The sequence below is a fragment of the Monomorium pharaonis genome, chromosome 6 (genome assembly GCF_013373865.1).
Source record: "Monomorium pharaonis isolate MP-MQ-018 chromosome 6, ASM1337386v2, whole genome shotgun sequence".
Taxonomy (NCBI): domain Eukaryota; kingdom Metazoa; phylum Arthropoda; class Insecta; order Hymenoptera; family Formicidae; genus Monomorium; species Monomorium pharaonis.
Genome location: NC_050472.1, coordinates 16,097,104 through 16,114,644, shown reverse-complemented (window position 1 = coordinate 16,114,644; position 17,541 = coordinate 16,097,104). Strand labels below are relative to the sequence as shown.

Below are 17,541 nucleotides of genomic sequence, written 5' to 3'. Positions count from 1 at the left end.
AGCATCAAGTGGATCACACCCGTAGTCATTGATTAGGAGCATGCGGGGCATGGCAACTGGCAATGCGAACAAACCACTAAAAAAATGATAATAAACAACGAGAATGAATAGCTTAGTTCAGTTCATTTAGCAGACAACTTTAATATTTTTTATTTTTGACTATTCCAATCGTTTGGGAATCGTTTGGGCAAGTTTAGGAAATCGCTCTTATAATTTGGGAAATAATAGTTTAGTCAGAATTAATAAATAAAAATTGGGTGTTGAGCTAGCAGACATAATGTTAAAAATCACTTTTTCGTACGTCAATCGACTCGAAATCATTTGGGAAACACGCTCGTAAAATTTCAGAGTTTGGGAAATAATAATTTCGTCGTAATTAATAAAATAAAGTTAGCATTAAAAAATTCCCTATGAAGTTCCGCGGATGTTCAGTTAGCAGACATAATATCAAAAATCATTTTTTTCTTACATCAATCGATTAGAAATCATTTGGGGAAACACGCCTATAAAATTTCAGAGTTTGGGAAATAATAATTTCGTCGTAATTAATAAATAAAGTTAGTATCTGAAAATTCCCTATGAAGTTTCGCGGATGTTCAATTAGCAGACATAATGTCAAAAATATTTTTTTCTTACATCAATCGATTCGAAATCATTTGGGAAACACGTCCGTAAAATTTCAGAGTTTAGGAAATAATAATTTCGTTGCAATAACGAAATAAAGTTAGTATCTGAAAATTTGCTATGAAATTTCGCGGTTATTAGCAGACATAATGTCAAAAATTATTTGTTCTTGCGTAAATTGTTTCAAAATCAATTAGGAAACATGTTTGTAAAATTTCAAAGTTCGGGAAACAATAATTTTGTTGTAATAATGAAATAAATGTTAGTGTGGGACTTGGTTAGGAGGAGCGCTGGTGTGTGGACGTATGGTGTAGCGTGAGCGGATAATAAGGCGATTTAGAGCGATTGTAAGCGAGTTAAAGAGGTATTTTCGAGGAAACTAGGTAGAATGGGATTAATTTTCGGCGAGTAATTGGAGGGAAGGTAAGAGAGGTAGGAATTAGGCATAATAGCAAGGAAAAGAGACACAAGGCAGGTAGGAGGTTAGGGTAGAAGGTTAGAAGCTTCGAGAACAAGCGCGGTAGGGAAGATGTTGAGAGAGGAAAGGGAGAGAAGTGCAAGAGGAAGTAGGAATGGGATAGAAGAGGGACAAAGGAAGTTAACGTTAGAAGGAGGCAAACAGGGAAAGAAGGTAGGTTTTAAAGAGAAAGTGGAGATAAGAGAAATAGGGGGAATAGAGGAATTGGAAAAAGAGGTTAGAGCGTTAGCAACAGAATTTAAGAATTTTAAGGAAGACGTAAGAAAAGAATTAGCAGAAATGAAGGCGGAGAGAGAAAAATATGAAAGTAGGGCGAATGAGTTAGAGAGGAAATTATTAGAGGTAGAAGGATCGGTGCTAGAAAGATTTACAGTGAGTAGAGAAGAGAGAGAGATAGAGAGAACGGAAGGGAGCAGTAGTGAGTGGAGCGTAGGGACGATTAACGTCAGTAAAGGAAGTAGAGGTAGATCGAGCAGAGCGAGCTCCAGAAGTAGATCAGAAATAGATAGCGAAGCATTTAGTGATAGAGAAGTAGGAAAATTAAAGAGGTTAGTAGCTGACAAGGATAAAGAAGAAAGAAAGAATAATATAATAATTAGAGGTATAAGAGAAGAGGAGTTAGAAAAAGTAACAAAGACTTGGATAGAAGAGATGATTAAGGAGAAATTAGATTTAGAAGTTAGAGTCACTAGATATTGGAGAAGTGGGAAAGTAGTAATACACTGGAACCCCGCGTTAGCGGACTGTTCGGGGCTTTGGTCCGCTAACGCGGGGTTATCTCCTATTGCTTGGTTTCACTCCCACTCCGTGAAATACGCGACTGCATTGCTCATTGCTATCCCCACACACGCTACTCATGTGGGCCGAGTGCATATGGAGGGGATAGTTTCCGCTAACGCGGAGTACGCTAACGCGGGGTTCCAGTGTAGGTTGTTTAGAAAACGAGGTAATGAAAAAAGAAGTGATGTATAATAAAAGAAAATTAAAGGGAGAACGATTCTTTATAGAACACGACTTAACATGGTTAGAGAGGAATACGCAGAAAGAAATAGCCAGATGGGTGAGGTTAGAAAGAGAAAAAGGTAGGGCGGTTAAAATAGGGATGGGAAAGGTTAAAGTCGGAGGGATATGGAAAAGATGGGAAGAAATAGAGAAAGAGGAGGGAGGAGGTAGCGATAGGGGGGATGGACAGGATAGGGGAGAGAGAGAGGAAGTTCTCAGGGAAGAAGGAGTAGGAGAGAGGGATATAGAAAATTTTGCCTAAGCCAAGAAGGGGAAGTTAGGATTAAAGGGAGGGGGGAGGAGAAGGGATTAGATTATGAGTTAATTTTTTGGAATATAGCAGGATTAGGTAGACAGGATAGAGATTTCTGGAAATACGTGAAAGGTTTTGATTTTATTAGCTTAAATGAAACATGGGTAGAGGAGAGAAGTTGGAACAGATTTAAAGATACCTTGTCAAAGTCCCACTCCTGGGAGTGTAGTTTTGCAATAAGGGATAATAAGAACCCCTACAGCATGAAATATTGCTGCAACGTTGCAGAAATATTATTTTGCAAGATTGGAATATTGCAGAAAATATTGCTGCAATATTGCAGCAATATTCCTATGTCCGCTCCAAAACAATATTGTGCAATATGTCTGCAATATTTCTGCAATATTCCCCGTAAGATTTCTGTAATATTTCAGCAATATTGCTGCAATATTTCTTGTAAGATTGCTGTAATATTTCTGAAACGTTAATGCGCAATATGAAGGAAATGTTGCAGGTGATTAAATTAATCAAATAATATGTAAGATGTGTATTATACGAAAAACGGAAAATGAATTTATTGTCATACCGTTACGGCACAATAATTAAAAAAATTATTAATTAAAAAAGTAATTAATTAAATTAACATACACCAACGGATATCGAATATCGTTCCATTCTAGATTTAAGTAAGCATTAAAATGAAGCAAGTCCAGAAAATGCCCATCCTGATCAATTTATACGCTAGAATTACACATGCATGTATGGTTCACACATGTTTAATTAATGTATTATATACAAAATTACCTTTTTAAAAAAAAGGTATAAAAAAGCGCCAAGTATACGCGCGCATGAAACGCCCTCAAAAATCTATTTTTGTACAAAATAATTTTAATTTGGCACTACAAATGTACAAAATTTTAATAAAATTTTCTTTTCCCCCAAAAACAACAAATAATTTAATTTCTCTACAAAAGTAATGATATGAAGAAAATGCGCCAACCATGAAAATGGATGTTCATACAAACTAAAACATCCACTTTTACAAATAATTATTTGTACAAATATTATAAATAAATATTTTAATACAAATTTTACTACAAAAACTTGGCGCCGCTAAACCGAATAATTTGCCAGCTCTCTTTCTTTTTCTTTAGGTTTAGCGGCGCCAAGTTTTTGTAGTAAAATTTGTATTAAAATATTTATTTATAATATTTGTACAAATAATTATTTGTAAAAGTGGATGTTTTAGTTTGTATGAACATCCATTTTCATAGTTGGCGCATTTTCTTCATATCATTACTTTTGTAGAGAAATTAAATTATTTGTTGTTTTTGGGGGAAAAGAAAATTTTATTAAAATTTTGTACATTTGTAGTGCCAAATTAAAATTATTTTGTACAAAAATAGATTTTTGAGGGCGTTTCATGCGCGCGTATACTTAGCGCTTTTTTATACCTTTTTTTTAAAAAGGTAATTTTGTTGGGATTTCACTCATTTTGTAGTGTCAGATATCTCATTTCTTTTTATAATATATATAAAAGTTAACGTTACTTTAAATAATATTGGAATATTAAATATATTCTAATTTTTTAAATATAAATGTATAATAAGTGTGCTAGAAGGATTTGAGAAAGAGAGAGGGAAGGCGAGAGAATAATATTGCATAGTAAATCTTTTAAAAAATGTCTATCCCAAAACACTTTATTATAATACTTTTATAATTATGTTTATTGTTCTCTTACAATTATTGGCAATAAACCTATTTTGTCTGTGTTTCACTTAATGCTCTTGGAACATACATATGCCGGCTTGTAATGGTGAACAATTTACACATATTTGTTATTTATACGTATAAATAAATTATAATTATTGTGCTAGAAAAAGTATTATTGTTAAATTAAGAAAGAGAGAGAGAGAGAGAGAGAAAGAGAGAAAGAGAGGGAAGGAAGGGAGAATAATATTGTGTAGTACTGTCTATCCCGAAAAACAATTTATTATAATTAATGCAATTCTTTTCATGCATTCAAAAAGACATTAAAAAAATTTTTTATTTGTAGTTAAATTATAATTGTACTTTTAAAATTATGTTTATTGTCTTTTACAATTATTGATAATAAACCTTTTGTCCATGTTTCACTTAAAGCGCTTGCAACATATTTTGTCCATGTTTCACTAAAGCGCTTGCAACATATAATCATGTGCCGGCTTGTAATAATGAACAAAGCGTGGCTGTCACAGAAACTTCTCAAGTTTGCCAAGCTGACATGATTATATGTTCCAAGAGCATAATAAGAACAAAATAGATTCATTAACAATAACTGTAAAATTTTGAATATGATCTGTGAATGTATGAAAATTTTTCTTACCATATAGAAATTTTAAATCCAAACTAAATAGTGAGCATTGTAGTATTAAGAAAGAGTAACAAATTATTACTATCCAGTACTAGTAGCTTACTCAGTAACATTGTAGAACTAGTAGCTTTGTAAGTAATGTTGTAGAATTAGTGATTTTGAACGCTTCCTGCTGCTCTTCAGTCAACTTCAGCTTCTTTAAAATTGGCTTAAGTCTAAGATACACCTTGATAGTGTAAGATTTGTAATTCTTCCTCTTTCTTTTAAAACTAAAAAAAGAAACATAACACAAAGTATTAATCTTATGTAATGGTGAACAAAAGAGTGGCTGTTACGGAAACTTCTCAAGTTTGCCAAGCCGATATAAGATTATATGTTTCAAGAGCATTAATTAAACAATAACTAAAATTTTGAATGTGATCTTTGTGAATGTATGATGAAAATTTTTCTTACCATATAGAAATTTTGACTGGAAATCATTACTATCCAATACTAGTAGCTTTGTAAATAACATAGAACTAGTAGCTTTGTAAATAAGGTTATAGTATTAATAATTTTATACGCTTCTTGCTGCTATTCCGTCAACTTCAGCTTTTTTGGAATTGTCTAAAATACACCTTGACAGTGTAAGATTTGTAATTCTTCCTCTTTCTTTTAAAACTAAAAAAAGAAACATAACACAAAGTATCAATTTTATTTCAGAATAGTTTATTCTATACAAAAATGAAAATTCTATATAACTTATCTGATTATTTTCCCTCTACAATGTAATCCACGATGTACTCCACGATGTAATATGCATAATTATGCATAACACTAATAAAAACTAACTCGCCGCTAACCTCGCACACGTCAACACGTCTCTAACCTCGAACTGTCACTCGATCGACACGCGGCGGCGCAGACTCGATTGTCTTCACCAATCACGATACACATGGTGCGTTCCGTTTCATGGCGCATAGTGCATCGTTCATCCTTGTTGTCAAATGTTTGTGCACACAAGATAAACGAGGATACAACAGTACAAGTCCCCACCATTCGTCCTAGACGCCGGGCGACGACGATGACAATGACAATAATGATGACTACGACGTTTCTTAAACCAAATTTACTCTTGAGCGAAAAATTCTAATCGCGATATCTCCGCTCGTAAGTCATATAGCGGAAAAATAAAAACACTTTTATTATATAAATCGGATGTAAGCTATCCATTAAGCCTATTTAGAAATCAATCAATTAAGTCGTTATTGAGATCCGATAACTACGGTCTTCTCGCAAATGACGTCTCGCGTAAAAGAAGCACGGTGGTGCCTCGTTGCGCATACACTTGGCGCGAGGCACTACCGTGCCTCTTGATATAAGTCAGAGTGAACATCTTCTGGACTTGCTTCACTCAATCTAGTATGGGACGCAACGCTGTCGTGATTACAGAATTTGTTGCACATCTATGTATCTTTTAGCTCTAATCTTACATAAAAATTTAAAATAAAAATATCCTGCTCTATTTTTTTATTTGTCCCTTAAAACTATGTAAAATATTACTTATTGTTAGTTCTAGATTAAGAAATACGGATTATACGGAAATAAATTTTGCACGGTTGCAATATAATATTGCCACAATATTGTGCAATATCTGTTAGGAAATATTACATTTGTAATATTGCTACAATATTGTACAACATCTGCTAAGAAATATTACATTTGTAATATTGCTGCAATATTGTGCAACATTTGCTAGGGAATATTATATTTGTAATATTGCTACAATATTTCTGCAATATTGGTTATATTATGCACTATTGCAATATTTCTGCAACGTTGCAGCAATATTTCATGCTGTAGGGGCAGTGATCATAAAACGGAATAATTACGTATTTATGTTAGTTACACAGAAGTCTCTTACACAGAAGGAACATAATGATATTAAATATGTTACATAAATTGTAAAATACATAAAAACTGTGAAGGAATGAATGGGTCATATATGACCCATTATGCAACAAGGGGTTAAATATATGAAAATTTTTCGACAATTATTTAAATTTTTCTGACATACATAATGTCTCATATTCTGCAGATTATCCGGTTCTGCGGCTGTAAAATCAAAAAATGTTTGTCTACAATTGGTGGATAACCATACCGATTTAACTAATTTTGGTGTGGTGCAACTTTTCACACAACCACATCCACAAAAAATTATTCCATCTCCCTATTGGGGTAAAGTACCACCACGTCTTCGATCGACACTTTCAACCAATAAAAATAGTAAGTTTAGATAAAAATTTCAAAAATTGTTGGGAATTCTTTTAAAAACACTTGCATTTTTATCAAATTGTTATATGATTACAGAAAGTGATCAAGTTACTAGTAAAATTAGCGATGACCATAGTTCTGATATTGAAGAGGAAGAATTATCAATGGCGATAACGAATACATCAAGGTCATCTCCTCTTGTATTAAGTCGCTTGTTGAATCGTTCCAAAGGTTCTTTATTATTGGAAGACAATGTTAAATCGGATAAATCAATTAATCAGCCTATTATTCTTCCAAAGGATTTTAATCCTGTTGCGGCACTTGTACAAGTGGAAACTACGCATGCTTTTATGCACAAAATCAACCATCAGATTTACAAACCTGTTATAGGATCGCATGATCCTTCCACAAATTACAAACAAATTGTAGCCAGTGGACGTATTAAAGAGCAACAGATACTTGGTTGTTTGATAGTGGAAATATTTCTAGCCAGCAAATTCCGTGCGACTTGGAACGTTGAGAAAATGTCATTCGTACAGAGATTTACGACGTGTCTAAATATTTTGAAGACATCGACGGATAATTTACCGAAATGTATAAGAAACATCGTATCTTTGTTATTGCAAATTAATATTACGCCGAAAAGTTATAATGTAAATAATGTAGAAATGAATGACATTTCAACGGTAATTTCAGAATTTTATTATACTGGATGTTTTATGATCAAAGAGTTTTCCTAAAAAATCAAAGGAATTAAAAAAAAATTAAATTTTCAAGAAACCAAGAAACTTTATCTTTAAATTGTTTATTGTGTAATAATTTTTGCTGATATATAATAAATATAAAAACAAAATTGTGTTTTCGTAAATATTTTGAGAATTTATTTATGAAATATTTATTTAAAAAATTAAAAATCTTTGGACTTTATTTTATTCTTGAAAATTTTACATTTAATACTTCTTTATATTCATATTTGGCGTTTTCTATTTAATTCTTTCTGAAATAAAATTGTCAATGATGTGACACTACTGATACAGAATGAATTAATGTTAGAATCCAGATTTAAAAAAATAAAATTTGAAGACAATTTGTTTGGTTTTTGTAGAAAACTTGTCAATTGTAGATAAAGATTTAACTGTATAGATTAATAAAAATTAATGGAAGAATCTTGTTTCAGTCATTTCTGTGAAATGATTGACATTTCAAGAAATTTGGACTATCAATAATTGCAGAATTTCAATACTTCATTAAAGATATACAGTATATGATATTTAATAAGAATGTGCACTTGCTTAATTTGTAGAAAAATGTATTTTATAAAGCAAATAATAATATAAAAAGTGTTAATAATAATATAAAAAGTGTTAATAAATGAGCGAATTTAAAATAATATTAAAGTGTTTGTACTTTATTAAAAAAACATTAATGAGTAAAAGTAAACTTGTATAACAAAAATTATACGAAATAACAAATTACTCTCAGAATATGTGTTTAGACTAGTACAAAGTCTTTTTCAAAATAAGTAACTAGTGAAAAAAACAATATTAAAATCTAAATAGTAAACCATACATGCTAAAAACAATAGATAAAAATATAATTTACAATGTGTAAATTATATTTTTTATAAAAAAATGTAGTTTTGCCGTCCTAAACGCTGCAAATCGAATATATAATTTAAAAAGTCAATTGATAAAAACATAGTAGTGTAATAATTACGCCGTGAATATTTCTTCGTTTATAGGCGAGAAACGAAATTACATCTGTTACATTTAAATAACGTGTTAGGACTATATATAGGCATTCAGCCATAGGTGGAGGAACATTTAAAAAGTGAAATTTAGAGAGTCCTGGCACACATCCTTTACGCAGTTCTTGTGTAATTTGAATTATGTTTTGCTTTTTATTACCAATTGCAGTTCTTTTGTATGTTCTACAAAAAGTAAATCAATAAGATATTTAAATGCATTATCTTTAAATATATTTAAGGAATGAGTTTTTTTATCTGAACTATAAATTGTATAATATTTACTTATTCAAAGATATAAGTAGTCCAGTACTTAGGCTCCAAGCACAACAGACAATATCTGTTGGCAGGTGTGTCAATCTTGTAGATAATTTCTTCGGACGCATGTATACCTTGGTCAAAACTATTCTTGCTATCATTTGCTTTTTCATTGTCTATTCATAGAAAAAAAAAACAAGTAATTATTGTACAGTTTAATGCAAGTATAATTATTCTTATTTTCTGTTATTTTTAAGAGTGTTTCATATAATGCAAATATTTCATATGACTTTTTACTTCTATCACAGTAACATGCCATACTATGTATTCAAACAAACACACCACTTCTCTATTCGCTTCATTGACACTCAGTCAGAGCGTGATGTTTGTCTAATATGTAAAATGAGCATAAATCTTTTTTAGCGAGTTTTGTGCAAGTCCTTAAGTGTCGAGGTATAAAATATATTTGGTTAATTTATGTATACCAAATCCCATCTTAGCAATAACTCAAATAAATAAATTTTATTCCTTACAAGAGTCAAGCTTATTGATATTACAATTTAGAATTTAATTAATAAAAAATAGAATGTAAATTACAATATGTTTTACCCAATGTTTTAAACAGCAAGTCACGTTTTATTGTGATAGTCAACATCTTTGTATCACGACAATCCCAGCACAAGTAGATAAACTCTTAATATTTTATCGGTTTGCTTTTAACACGGAAATGTCAGGTTTCTCGTGGAATTACTTGAGGCACAATAAAATCCACTGATTAAAACTGTCAAGCCATGAAATATCACGTTAACCTCGAAATCACACAGTGTTCCCTCATCTTACAAATGTTTTACAAATAATGTAAATAAACGAGCAAGATAAAACTAAATTAATAATTCTTGCTAAATTACTATTATTATTTAATGTTTGTTATTTTGCAAATAATCCATATAAATCCTCAAGTGCTACTGTAGATAAATTTTGATCCGGGTGCTATTTCCAGTGTTGTATAGCTTTTGTTATTGAAATTAGAATAGTTTAAAATAATATTAAAAAATATTCCTTTACTTAATTAATACTTAATATTAAAAATAAACTTGTCAAAATGTTTAAAAATAATAATAAAGAATGATAAATGTTTTTAAAAGAAGATACGGGAGTCGGTAAAGTGATAAATGGGAGAGAATTTAGTCCCCGCGCCGCTCGAAATTCCGGAAAAATTCGTCCCAAGTAGCAGGAGCGCACGTTAGGCGAGGAAGTTACTGTGGGGATCCGGTAACCTCCTTGCTATTGTACGCTCCTAATAACTCCGATTATTTTTCGGGCCCTTTTAATCGTATTTAATCGAGATTTAACGGATTTTCGGAGCTTCGGAGTTATTAGGAGCGCACAGTAGCAAGGAGGTTACCGGATCCCCAGTAACTTCCTCGCCTAACGTGCGCTCCTGCTACTTGGGACGAATTTTTCTGGAATTTCGAGCGACGCGGGGACTAAATTCTCTCCCATTTCTCCACTTTACCGACTCCCGTATCTTCTTTCAAAAACATTTATCATCTTTTATTAACCTTTTTAAAACATTTTGACAAGTTTATTTCTGGTATTCGTTAATTAAGTAAAGGAATATTATTAAATATTATTTTTAACTATCCAAATTTCAATAACAAAAGCTATATTAAACTTGAATTAGCACCTGTATCAAAATTCATCTACAGTAGCACTTGAGGATTTATATGGATTGTTTGCAAAATAATAAACATTAAATAATAGTAATTTAGCAAGAATCATTAATTTTGTTTTATCTTGCTCAAGGACCAATATCTACGGAATTCCATCCTTGGGTTTGTTAACCTGGCTACCGTCATGATGCACACTAACGCAACGTCTGCGCCGTCGCAGTCGGCGGCAGTCGTCGCACCCGGCGTCGTCGGTGCAAGCGTGACTGATGTAAACAAGCGACGTCGTCGTCGCCGTTGCTGCTGCAAATCGCACACATTCGTCGCATCAGCAGCTCGGAACGCTCAGATGTTAATTGAAGGTAATATTAATTATAGCTAAGTCAAAATCTCGTTTAAATTTAGTTTTATATAAGCTTTGTACGTAAAGAGTTAAAAATATTAATAGACAATAAATTTATATAGCTCGTCTCAACAGGCAACATGTTTTCAAGATTAAATATTTAAAATTGTTATCATCTATTGAAATATTGCTGAAATTATTATGATAGTAGTAAGAAAGATAATAATTGCTTTTTCTTTCAGTAATATGCCTTCTTACAAGTTGACTTATTTCCATCTCGCAGCATTGGCCGAGTCAATTCGCTTGTTGAATTATGCTGGGATTGAGTTAGTTTGTGGATGAACGTATCGATAAAATTGATTGGCCAAAACTTAAACCGAGTACGTACATTGGATTAATGCTAATAATAATTCTATAAAGCTTGTCATAGTTATTTAATTGGGCTGAAAATTGTGTTTGAAAAAATCTTGTTTACATCAGCTGAATTCAAATTTAGAACACACAAAAAAAATTTTAATCTCAATTTTAACTGTAATTATTAATTACCAAAAGATTTTTAATGAAGTATATAGATACAATTGCTACATTTTATCACAACACATTTATGTATAGTAACAATCCAGATAGGTTCTCTACTATAAATCTTCTAACAATATATTGCATTCACGTGGCTTAAAATTATTTTTCAGCTATGCCATTCGGCAAAGTGGATGGAAAAAGGGCAAATCAGTCCATAGCTATCTGCCTGTTTTTTCATAACTGCTATGCGTTGCACATATATTAGTCGAAAATATTATAAATGCGTAAATGATACGCAATAATACAGTTATATGTATAATAATCATTAAAAACAATTAATACGTCCGAATAGATTCGAGAATTTATACGTACAAGTCACTGATGTTTGTACTTTAATATTTTTTTAATTCCAATTATTAATAAAAACTTGGTCATTTGACTTTAGCATTTGTTTTATATAACAATGATATAATATGTCGCAAATAAGTCTATTGTACACTTCAAGCATCTATCAAAGTGCATACGTGTATTGCAGTACCAAAAGCAGCAATAATTTTCCAAACATAATATCATAGGTTTCACATTTCTCTCTTCTCCAACTCGACCCAAAATCCATCAGCAGGTTGCAATGCAAACTCTTTTTGAGTGAAAATCATGGGTTCGATAGTTTTTTCCATAGTTTTTATAGTGAACTTTTGTAAAAGATAAGCTATCAGAATTTTCGTCTCCATGAGGGCAAATCGATTGCCGATACATTTCCTAGATCCGTGACCGAACGGCAAATAAGTATATGGTAAAATATTATCTTTATTCGTCTCGTTGAACCTTTCGGGATCAAACTTATTCGGATTTGGAAAATATTTCGGATCATGATGTAAACCGTAAACGGGAAGCATCAGTACATTGTCAGGCTCGACGATTAAGTTCTCGCAATTCAGTCGCGACGGCGGTAGTTCGTATCTCTTAGTGCAAAGTCTGTCAATTGCGATCACCGGTGGATACTTTCGGAGAGTTTCGGAAATCACCATGTCCATGTAAGTCATCTTCGTCAGGGTGTCGTAGGAAATCTCGCCGTTTCCTTCGGCGAGATGCTGTTGCACCTCCTCGCGCAAACGATCCTGAATGCCTTGATTAACCGCCAGTTCGTGAACGGCGAAGCACATCAGCGTCGAGGTCGTGTCGAAACCGGCGAAGAAAAAGATGAAAGCCTGCGAGACGATGTCGTCTAAGGTCATCTTGTCATCGCCGTCTTTCTTGTCTCGAGCTTGTATCAGTAAATGGATCATATCGGGTTGGACGATCTTGCTCTTCCCGCGCTCTGATGGTCTCCCCTACGACAGTTTTGAAAAACTTGGACATAGCCGACGGAAACATAGACATACCTATCAATTTGGCAACCCTTGGACACGTACGCATAAATATGAATTTGGCTATTGATTTCAAACCACTAGAAAATTTGGTAGCTTCGACACCTCTCGTGTAAAACTCGTTATCTTGATCTTTCATGGAGTTTATGCTAATGCCAAAAGCCGCGGTGGCGATCACATCGTTGGTGTATCGTCTGAAGGCCCCCTTTGTCTCGATCGCATGACAGATTTCCGGATGGTCGACCAAATAATCAACAAAGTCCTTACAGCATTTCGATATTAGAACATGAACTTCATCTTGCTGGCGGTGAAAGAGGGACTCAATGTATTCCTCATTTCCTTCCAACGATCACCGTGCAGGGCGAAGACGTTCTTGCCGAACAGCGGTTCCAATTCTTCGTCAACAAAATTGCGGTGATTCGGGAAGTGTTCGAAATCCTTCACCACGATGTCTCGGATCAGCTCGGGATCGCGCAGTATCACGCAAGGTGTGTTAAACTCCATTATTCCAATATATTTAGCCTTCGGGTAATAATCGTATAAAAATTGCCAATAATCGACAATACTGATGTTACCCAGAGACGCTTTCCAACTCGTTACAAAAGATGACAGCGAATTTGGCACATAAGGCACGCCCTTATTCTTCCAGAAAAAAAATACATGATGCAGCACGGCAACAGCTTTCAGGATGTCGATGACGATCAGAGTAATGAGCAGCAGCAGCGCAAAGGGCGATGAAAACCGCAAAGGGTGATGAATCCATTGTGATATGTAATAGGATATGGTAAACAGACAAACAAAAGATGCTTCGTCAAACGTGGCGTAATACCTACTAATAAATAAGTATATCCGCGTTATGCGGATTTTATCGTGAATGAAGATAGAGAGGGACTTAAGATACGCCTCTGATGTCGCGATGATACGTATATATGTATGTGTTACATCGATAAATGTATAAGAGCATATCGTGACTTGTTGAAAAGTCAATCATTAATAATTTTGTAAAAAAAATTATTTCTTACATGTCAGTAAAAATTGACGATATTTTCCATATGAAAACAAATTGCAAACAATTTATATAAGTGCCACTACAATGGTACATCGTCCAGTGTTTAATTTGACATATATTTGTATGTAATAGATTCGAGTTATAAATTGATGGATTCTAATCATTGTGGTAGCGAAATTGTATAATTTTTAATGACATATGATGTCGATGTCGTTGCATAATTGTCATTATTACGCAACTGATTTACTATACAGGAAAAAACAATCATGGTTGAATGAATGGGATGTTTATAATTTTATAGCATAATATATATTTTTTATTTGTATACTACTGTGCGTTAATATTTTGTTTAATATCTGTGTGCAGAGCGCAACAATTAAAAAATTTAATGCTTTGTAATTAAAAAAAAAAATAGTAATGCTTTATAATTTTCTGTAATAATCCGTCGTACAATTATACACGTTTACATTTAATACTGCACTATCTATAGCATCTGTTCATTCTGTGTTCTGTTCTCATTTGAAAGGTTCACATTTACACTGATATTGTTGCTTTTTCCACTGCTTCTCTTCATCATACGTAAATTTTGCCTAAGAAAATTTAAATTTGACATAAATATTTGCGTGCTGGTGCTCGGTGATGTTGGCAGAAATCCGCGAATGCAATAATATTACGTTATCTCGTTCGCCCGGAAAGGCTTATTAATTTACCGTAGACGTTATAGATTATCCTGGCTCGCCACCGTTAAAGGAAATCGACGAAAATACGCGCGTGCGAGTCCACTACCTGCGACCGCTTCTCGAGTTGCGAGATAGTATGAATTGGATATCTTATTGCTGTTTTTTTTTCTTCCCATAAATGCCTACATCTTTTATAGAATCATTACCAACTAATTTTTTTACATTTAATTTTCATATAAATTTAATTACAATATTTTTTACTGGAAAATGTAATTATATTAAGTTGTTTTTATTCATTTACTGTCTATATTTTTATATTTGTTTACAGATTTTGAGTAGCAATATGATCACATATTGTATGTAACTTTTTCAGAATTGATTTTCCAATGTTATCACTCGCAGTAGCATAAATTATGATAATTTAATTTTTTTTCAAGAAGTAGAATTATATTAGTATATAATAAGATAAAATGTTTTAATCAAATTAATATATTAGATATGTTTCATATAAAAACAATAATATTATATAACGATCTCGGTTATGTTAGGAGAAAAGTAAACATTACCAGTAGTAATAAAATTATGTTTGATTTTTTGATGACATATTTATTATTGTATGTTGGATACTTTTAATTTTTTCTGAGAAATAAGAAGGTCCAGTTTTGATCGCAACAACACTTATACCAGTAGATATACAACATGCTCGGCATGTTGTTCCTTTTTACATGCATAAATATAAATATATGCCTTTTGTCTCCGCTAATTTTGTTAAAGGAGTAAAAAAATCCAATAATGTCAAATGCGTTGCATTTTCGGCAAGTACAATAAAGTCCACCAAGTTTTGTTGTATTGAATTTATCATGTCCATTAATCCAATGAAAAGCATATTTCTCTCTACATGATACATTTGTCGAATCAATATTAGTAATTTGTTACACAATTTCTCTGTTGCGGTGAGGTCAGCGATACAGTTACATTTTTCTTCATACTATCAAAAAATAAGTAAGAATCAGTATCGTGTAGCAACTTAAAAATTTAAAAGTAATAAAGTTAAAAAATTTTTAATTTAATTTTAAACGAGTCGCTTTTTAACTTCAACTAGTTATTTTTAATACATAACTTATCGAGGTTACCAACTATTTCATTTTCGAATCAACTTTTCTAATGTATGGATAAATCTATATCTACAAATCTATTATACGTCTGTATGTAAATGTAGACATTCATCTATATGTTAGACAAATAATCACATAATTTATCCCAAAGTGAAATATTTAGTCCTTAATAATTCAAGGTCTTTGTATTAAAAATAATTAGTTAATTTAATTTGACAATATACTACATAAATTACATAGCTTTAAAACCTATAAAAAAACATTATATCATCATATTTCCATTTGATAATTTATATTGCAACTTTTTATTTAGAATAATCTAACTTTAGAAAATTACGATATTCTAATTTAATGCTTTCCAAAATTAACTTAATTTTAATGCAACTATTAACAATTTGTTTTTTGTTCATGTAATTATTAATGTGTTGTTAATTGATGTTATAGGCCATTAACTTTAATTTAGCTTTAATAGATTCAATTGTTGAATTATTTTTCAAATTTTTATTTCTGCATGTCAGAAGTGTGTACATAAAGAACAGACATTTAAATACATTTAAATTGTTCAACTTTTTGTCTTAATTTTGTAAAATTTCATACATATAAATTAAGTAATGCATTGATTCTTCTTATAAATAGCACAGTGAGACTTTTATTCTTTCATATTAATCATTTACAGCAAGATTTATATTACATGATACTATTGAGGTATGTAAAAATAACAAATATATCAATTTTATTTAGATTAAAAGTCTCTCAATCTCTTGCTGGATGGCTCTGATTTGTGTTTTTAATTGCGAACCGTTATCAATCAATACTGAGCAGGCTACCACTGGCCTGGAGACCCCACAGGCTCGTCCTAGGGCTTGTTTACTCCGTACGAAAACGTAAGGTACATTCTTGTCTTCGCACAGCAGTGGCAAGTGCAGAAGGATTTCCAGCGGCTGAGTGTCTGCAGCCATCACTATAAACTCGGACTGACCACGATTTAAGGATTTTGTGGCCTCGTTTGCCCCCTTTTTCAGCTGTCCATAACTCATTGCCTGCTGCACCAGATTCAGAATCTTTATAGTCAATGTTGGCTCCGCCAGTGGATATGCCTTCGGCGATATCTCCTCCTGAAAATAAAGAATCCAAAAATCAACAATCATTTAAAATTAATACTTTTCTCGATAATAAGTCTATTTTTTAGCTAAACTTCTTACACAGTTTACTTTTATTTGACTCATCGTTTTTTAAGTATTGTTAATTGTTATTATTATTACGGGAGATTTTTGGGAAAAATAAAAATACAATAAGCCGTGGCAACTTTGGCACGTCCACGTGAGAGAATTATAACCAATTATAACCCACTGCCTGAAACGATGCGGTTACACGACATTTTCCCGAAAAATGGAGGCAAAAAGGTTGGTACCAACGAAAACTCCTATGGAAACATTGTTTTATTTTTTGCAGGTTAGTAACACTGTTCAAGTAGTAATCTGTTAGTTTGAGTAACCTTTTTAACATATGCGCGCGCGCGTATATATAAATAATAAAGTAATAATAAACAGGACTGAGTAAGAGAGGTTAATATTCTTTATTAACTAAATTAAGTTAAAGTTAATAGCTCATAAAATTAATTAAGTTACGTTAAAAGTTACATAACAACAAATTAATTCTAGTTAAAAATTATTTTAGGAAAGCATTATTTATATTTATTAAATTAGGAAGTTATAACTTTTTAATTAGTTACTAGCCAATTCTGATAATTAGACTTCGGATTATATGCAAATTGCATAATTGTTATTTTTTGTATATTTTATTACAGCATTAATAATGTGAACAAATTATAATGTTTTTAATTAATTAATGTTAATTAGTTAAAAACATAATA

The 17,541-nt window shown here is 32.1% G+C and overlaps 2 protein-coding genes, 1 long non-coding RNA gene and 1 pseudogene across 11 annotated transcripts; 1 reads left to right on the top strand and 3 right to left on the bottom strand.

Moving 5' to 3' along the window:
- The first annotated feature begins 589 nt into the window (after positions 1 to 589).
- LOC118646340 lies at positions 590 to 8,303 on the top strand. 5 transcript variants are annotated; one of them, XM_036289024.1, is made up of 4 exons: positions 1,128 to 1,255; positions 6,788 to 6,975; positions 7,060 to 7,649; positions 8,141 to 8,303. In XM_036289024.1, the coding sequence occupies exons 3-4, from the start codon at positions 7,128 to 7,130 to the stop codon at positions 8,150 to 8,152; spliced, it is 534 nt and encodes a 177-aa protein (XP_036144917.1). In that variant the 5' UTR covers positions 1,128 to 1,255; positions 6,788 to 6,975; positions 7,060 to 7,127; the 3' UTR covers positions 8,153 to 8,303. The 5 variants fall into 5 exon arrangements, 4 of the variants coding, with proteins under 4 accessions (XP_036144916.1, XP_036144915.1, XP_036144917.1 ...); XR_004963912.1 differs by lacking the exons at positions 1,128 to 1,255; positions 8,141 to 8,303 and adding an exon at positions 590 to 1,047 and having other exon boundaries at positions 7,060 to 7,727; XM_036289023.1 differs by lacking the exons at positions 1,128 to 1,255; positions 8,141 to 8,303 and adding an exon at positions 597 to 971 and having other exon boundaries at positions 7,060 to 7,727.
- Positions 8,304 to 8,852: 549 nt separating this feature from the next.
- On the bottom strand, positions 8,853 to 10,823 carry LOC118646341. 4 transcript variants are annotated; one of them, XR_004963914.1, is made up of 4 exons: positions 10,785 to 10,823; positions 9,575 to 9,800; positions 8,993 to 9,141; positions 8,853 to 8,893 (listed from the first exon to the last, which is right to left on the bottom strand). It is a non-coding gene; the product is annotated as an uncharacterized LOC118646341 (long non-coding RNA). The 4 variants fall into 4 exon arrangements; XR_004963915.1 differs by lacking the exon at positions 10,785 to 10,823 and adding an exon at positions 9,874 to 10,069; XR_004963916.1 differs by lacking the exon at positions 10,785 to 10,823 and having other exon boundaries at positions 9,563 to 9,866.
- Positions 10,824 to 11,726: 903 nt separating this feature from the next.
- On the bottom strand, positions 11,727 to 13,484 carry LOC105837490 (annotated as a pseudogene).
- A 2,665-nt stretch (positions 13,485 to 16,149) lies between these two features.
- LOC105837492 (NHP2-like protein 1 homolog) lies at positions 16,150 to 17,199 on the bottom strand. 2 transcript variants are annotated; one of them, XM_036289025.1, is made up of 3 exons: positions 17,164 to 17,199; positions 17,019 to 17,091; positions 16,150 to 16,783 (listed from the first exon to the last, which is right to left on the bottom strand). In XM_036289025.1, the coding sequence occupies exons 1-3, from the start codon at positions 17,172 to 17,174 to the stop codon at positions 16,406 to 16,408; spliced, it is 462 nt and encodes a 153-aa protein (XP_036144918.1). In that variant the 5' UTR covers positions 17,175 to 17,199; the 3' UTR covers positions 16,150 to 16,405. The 2 variants fall into 2 exon arrangements, with proteins under 2 accessions (XP_036144918.1, XP_012537784.1); XM_012682330.3 differs by lacking the exons at positions 17,019 to 17,091; positions 17,164 to 17,199 and adding an exon at positions 16,871 to 17,012.
- Positions 17,200 to 17,541: the final 342 nt, after the last annotated feature.

Coding starts and splice junctions, on each gene's coding strand:
- LOC118646340 (XM_036289023.1), top strand. CDS start 7,128: ATGGCGATAACGAATACATCAAGGTCATCTCCTCTTGTATTAAGTCGC.
- LOC105837492 (XM_036289025.1), bottom strand. Junction 16,784..17,018: donor TAACCGCATCGTTTCAGGCA/GTGGGTTATAAT, acceptor CTTTATTTTCAG/GAGGAGATATCGCCGAAGGC.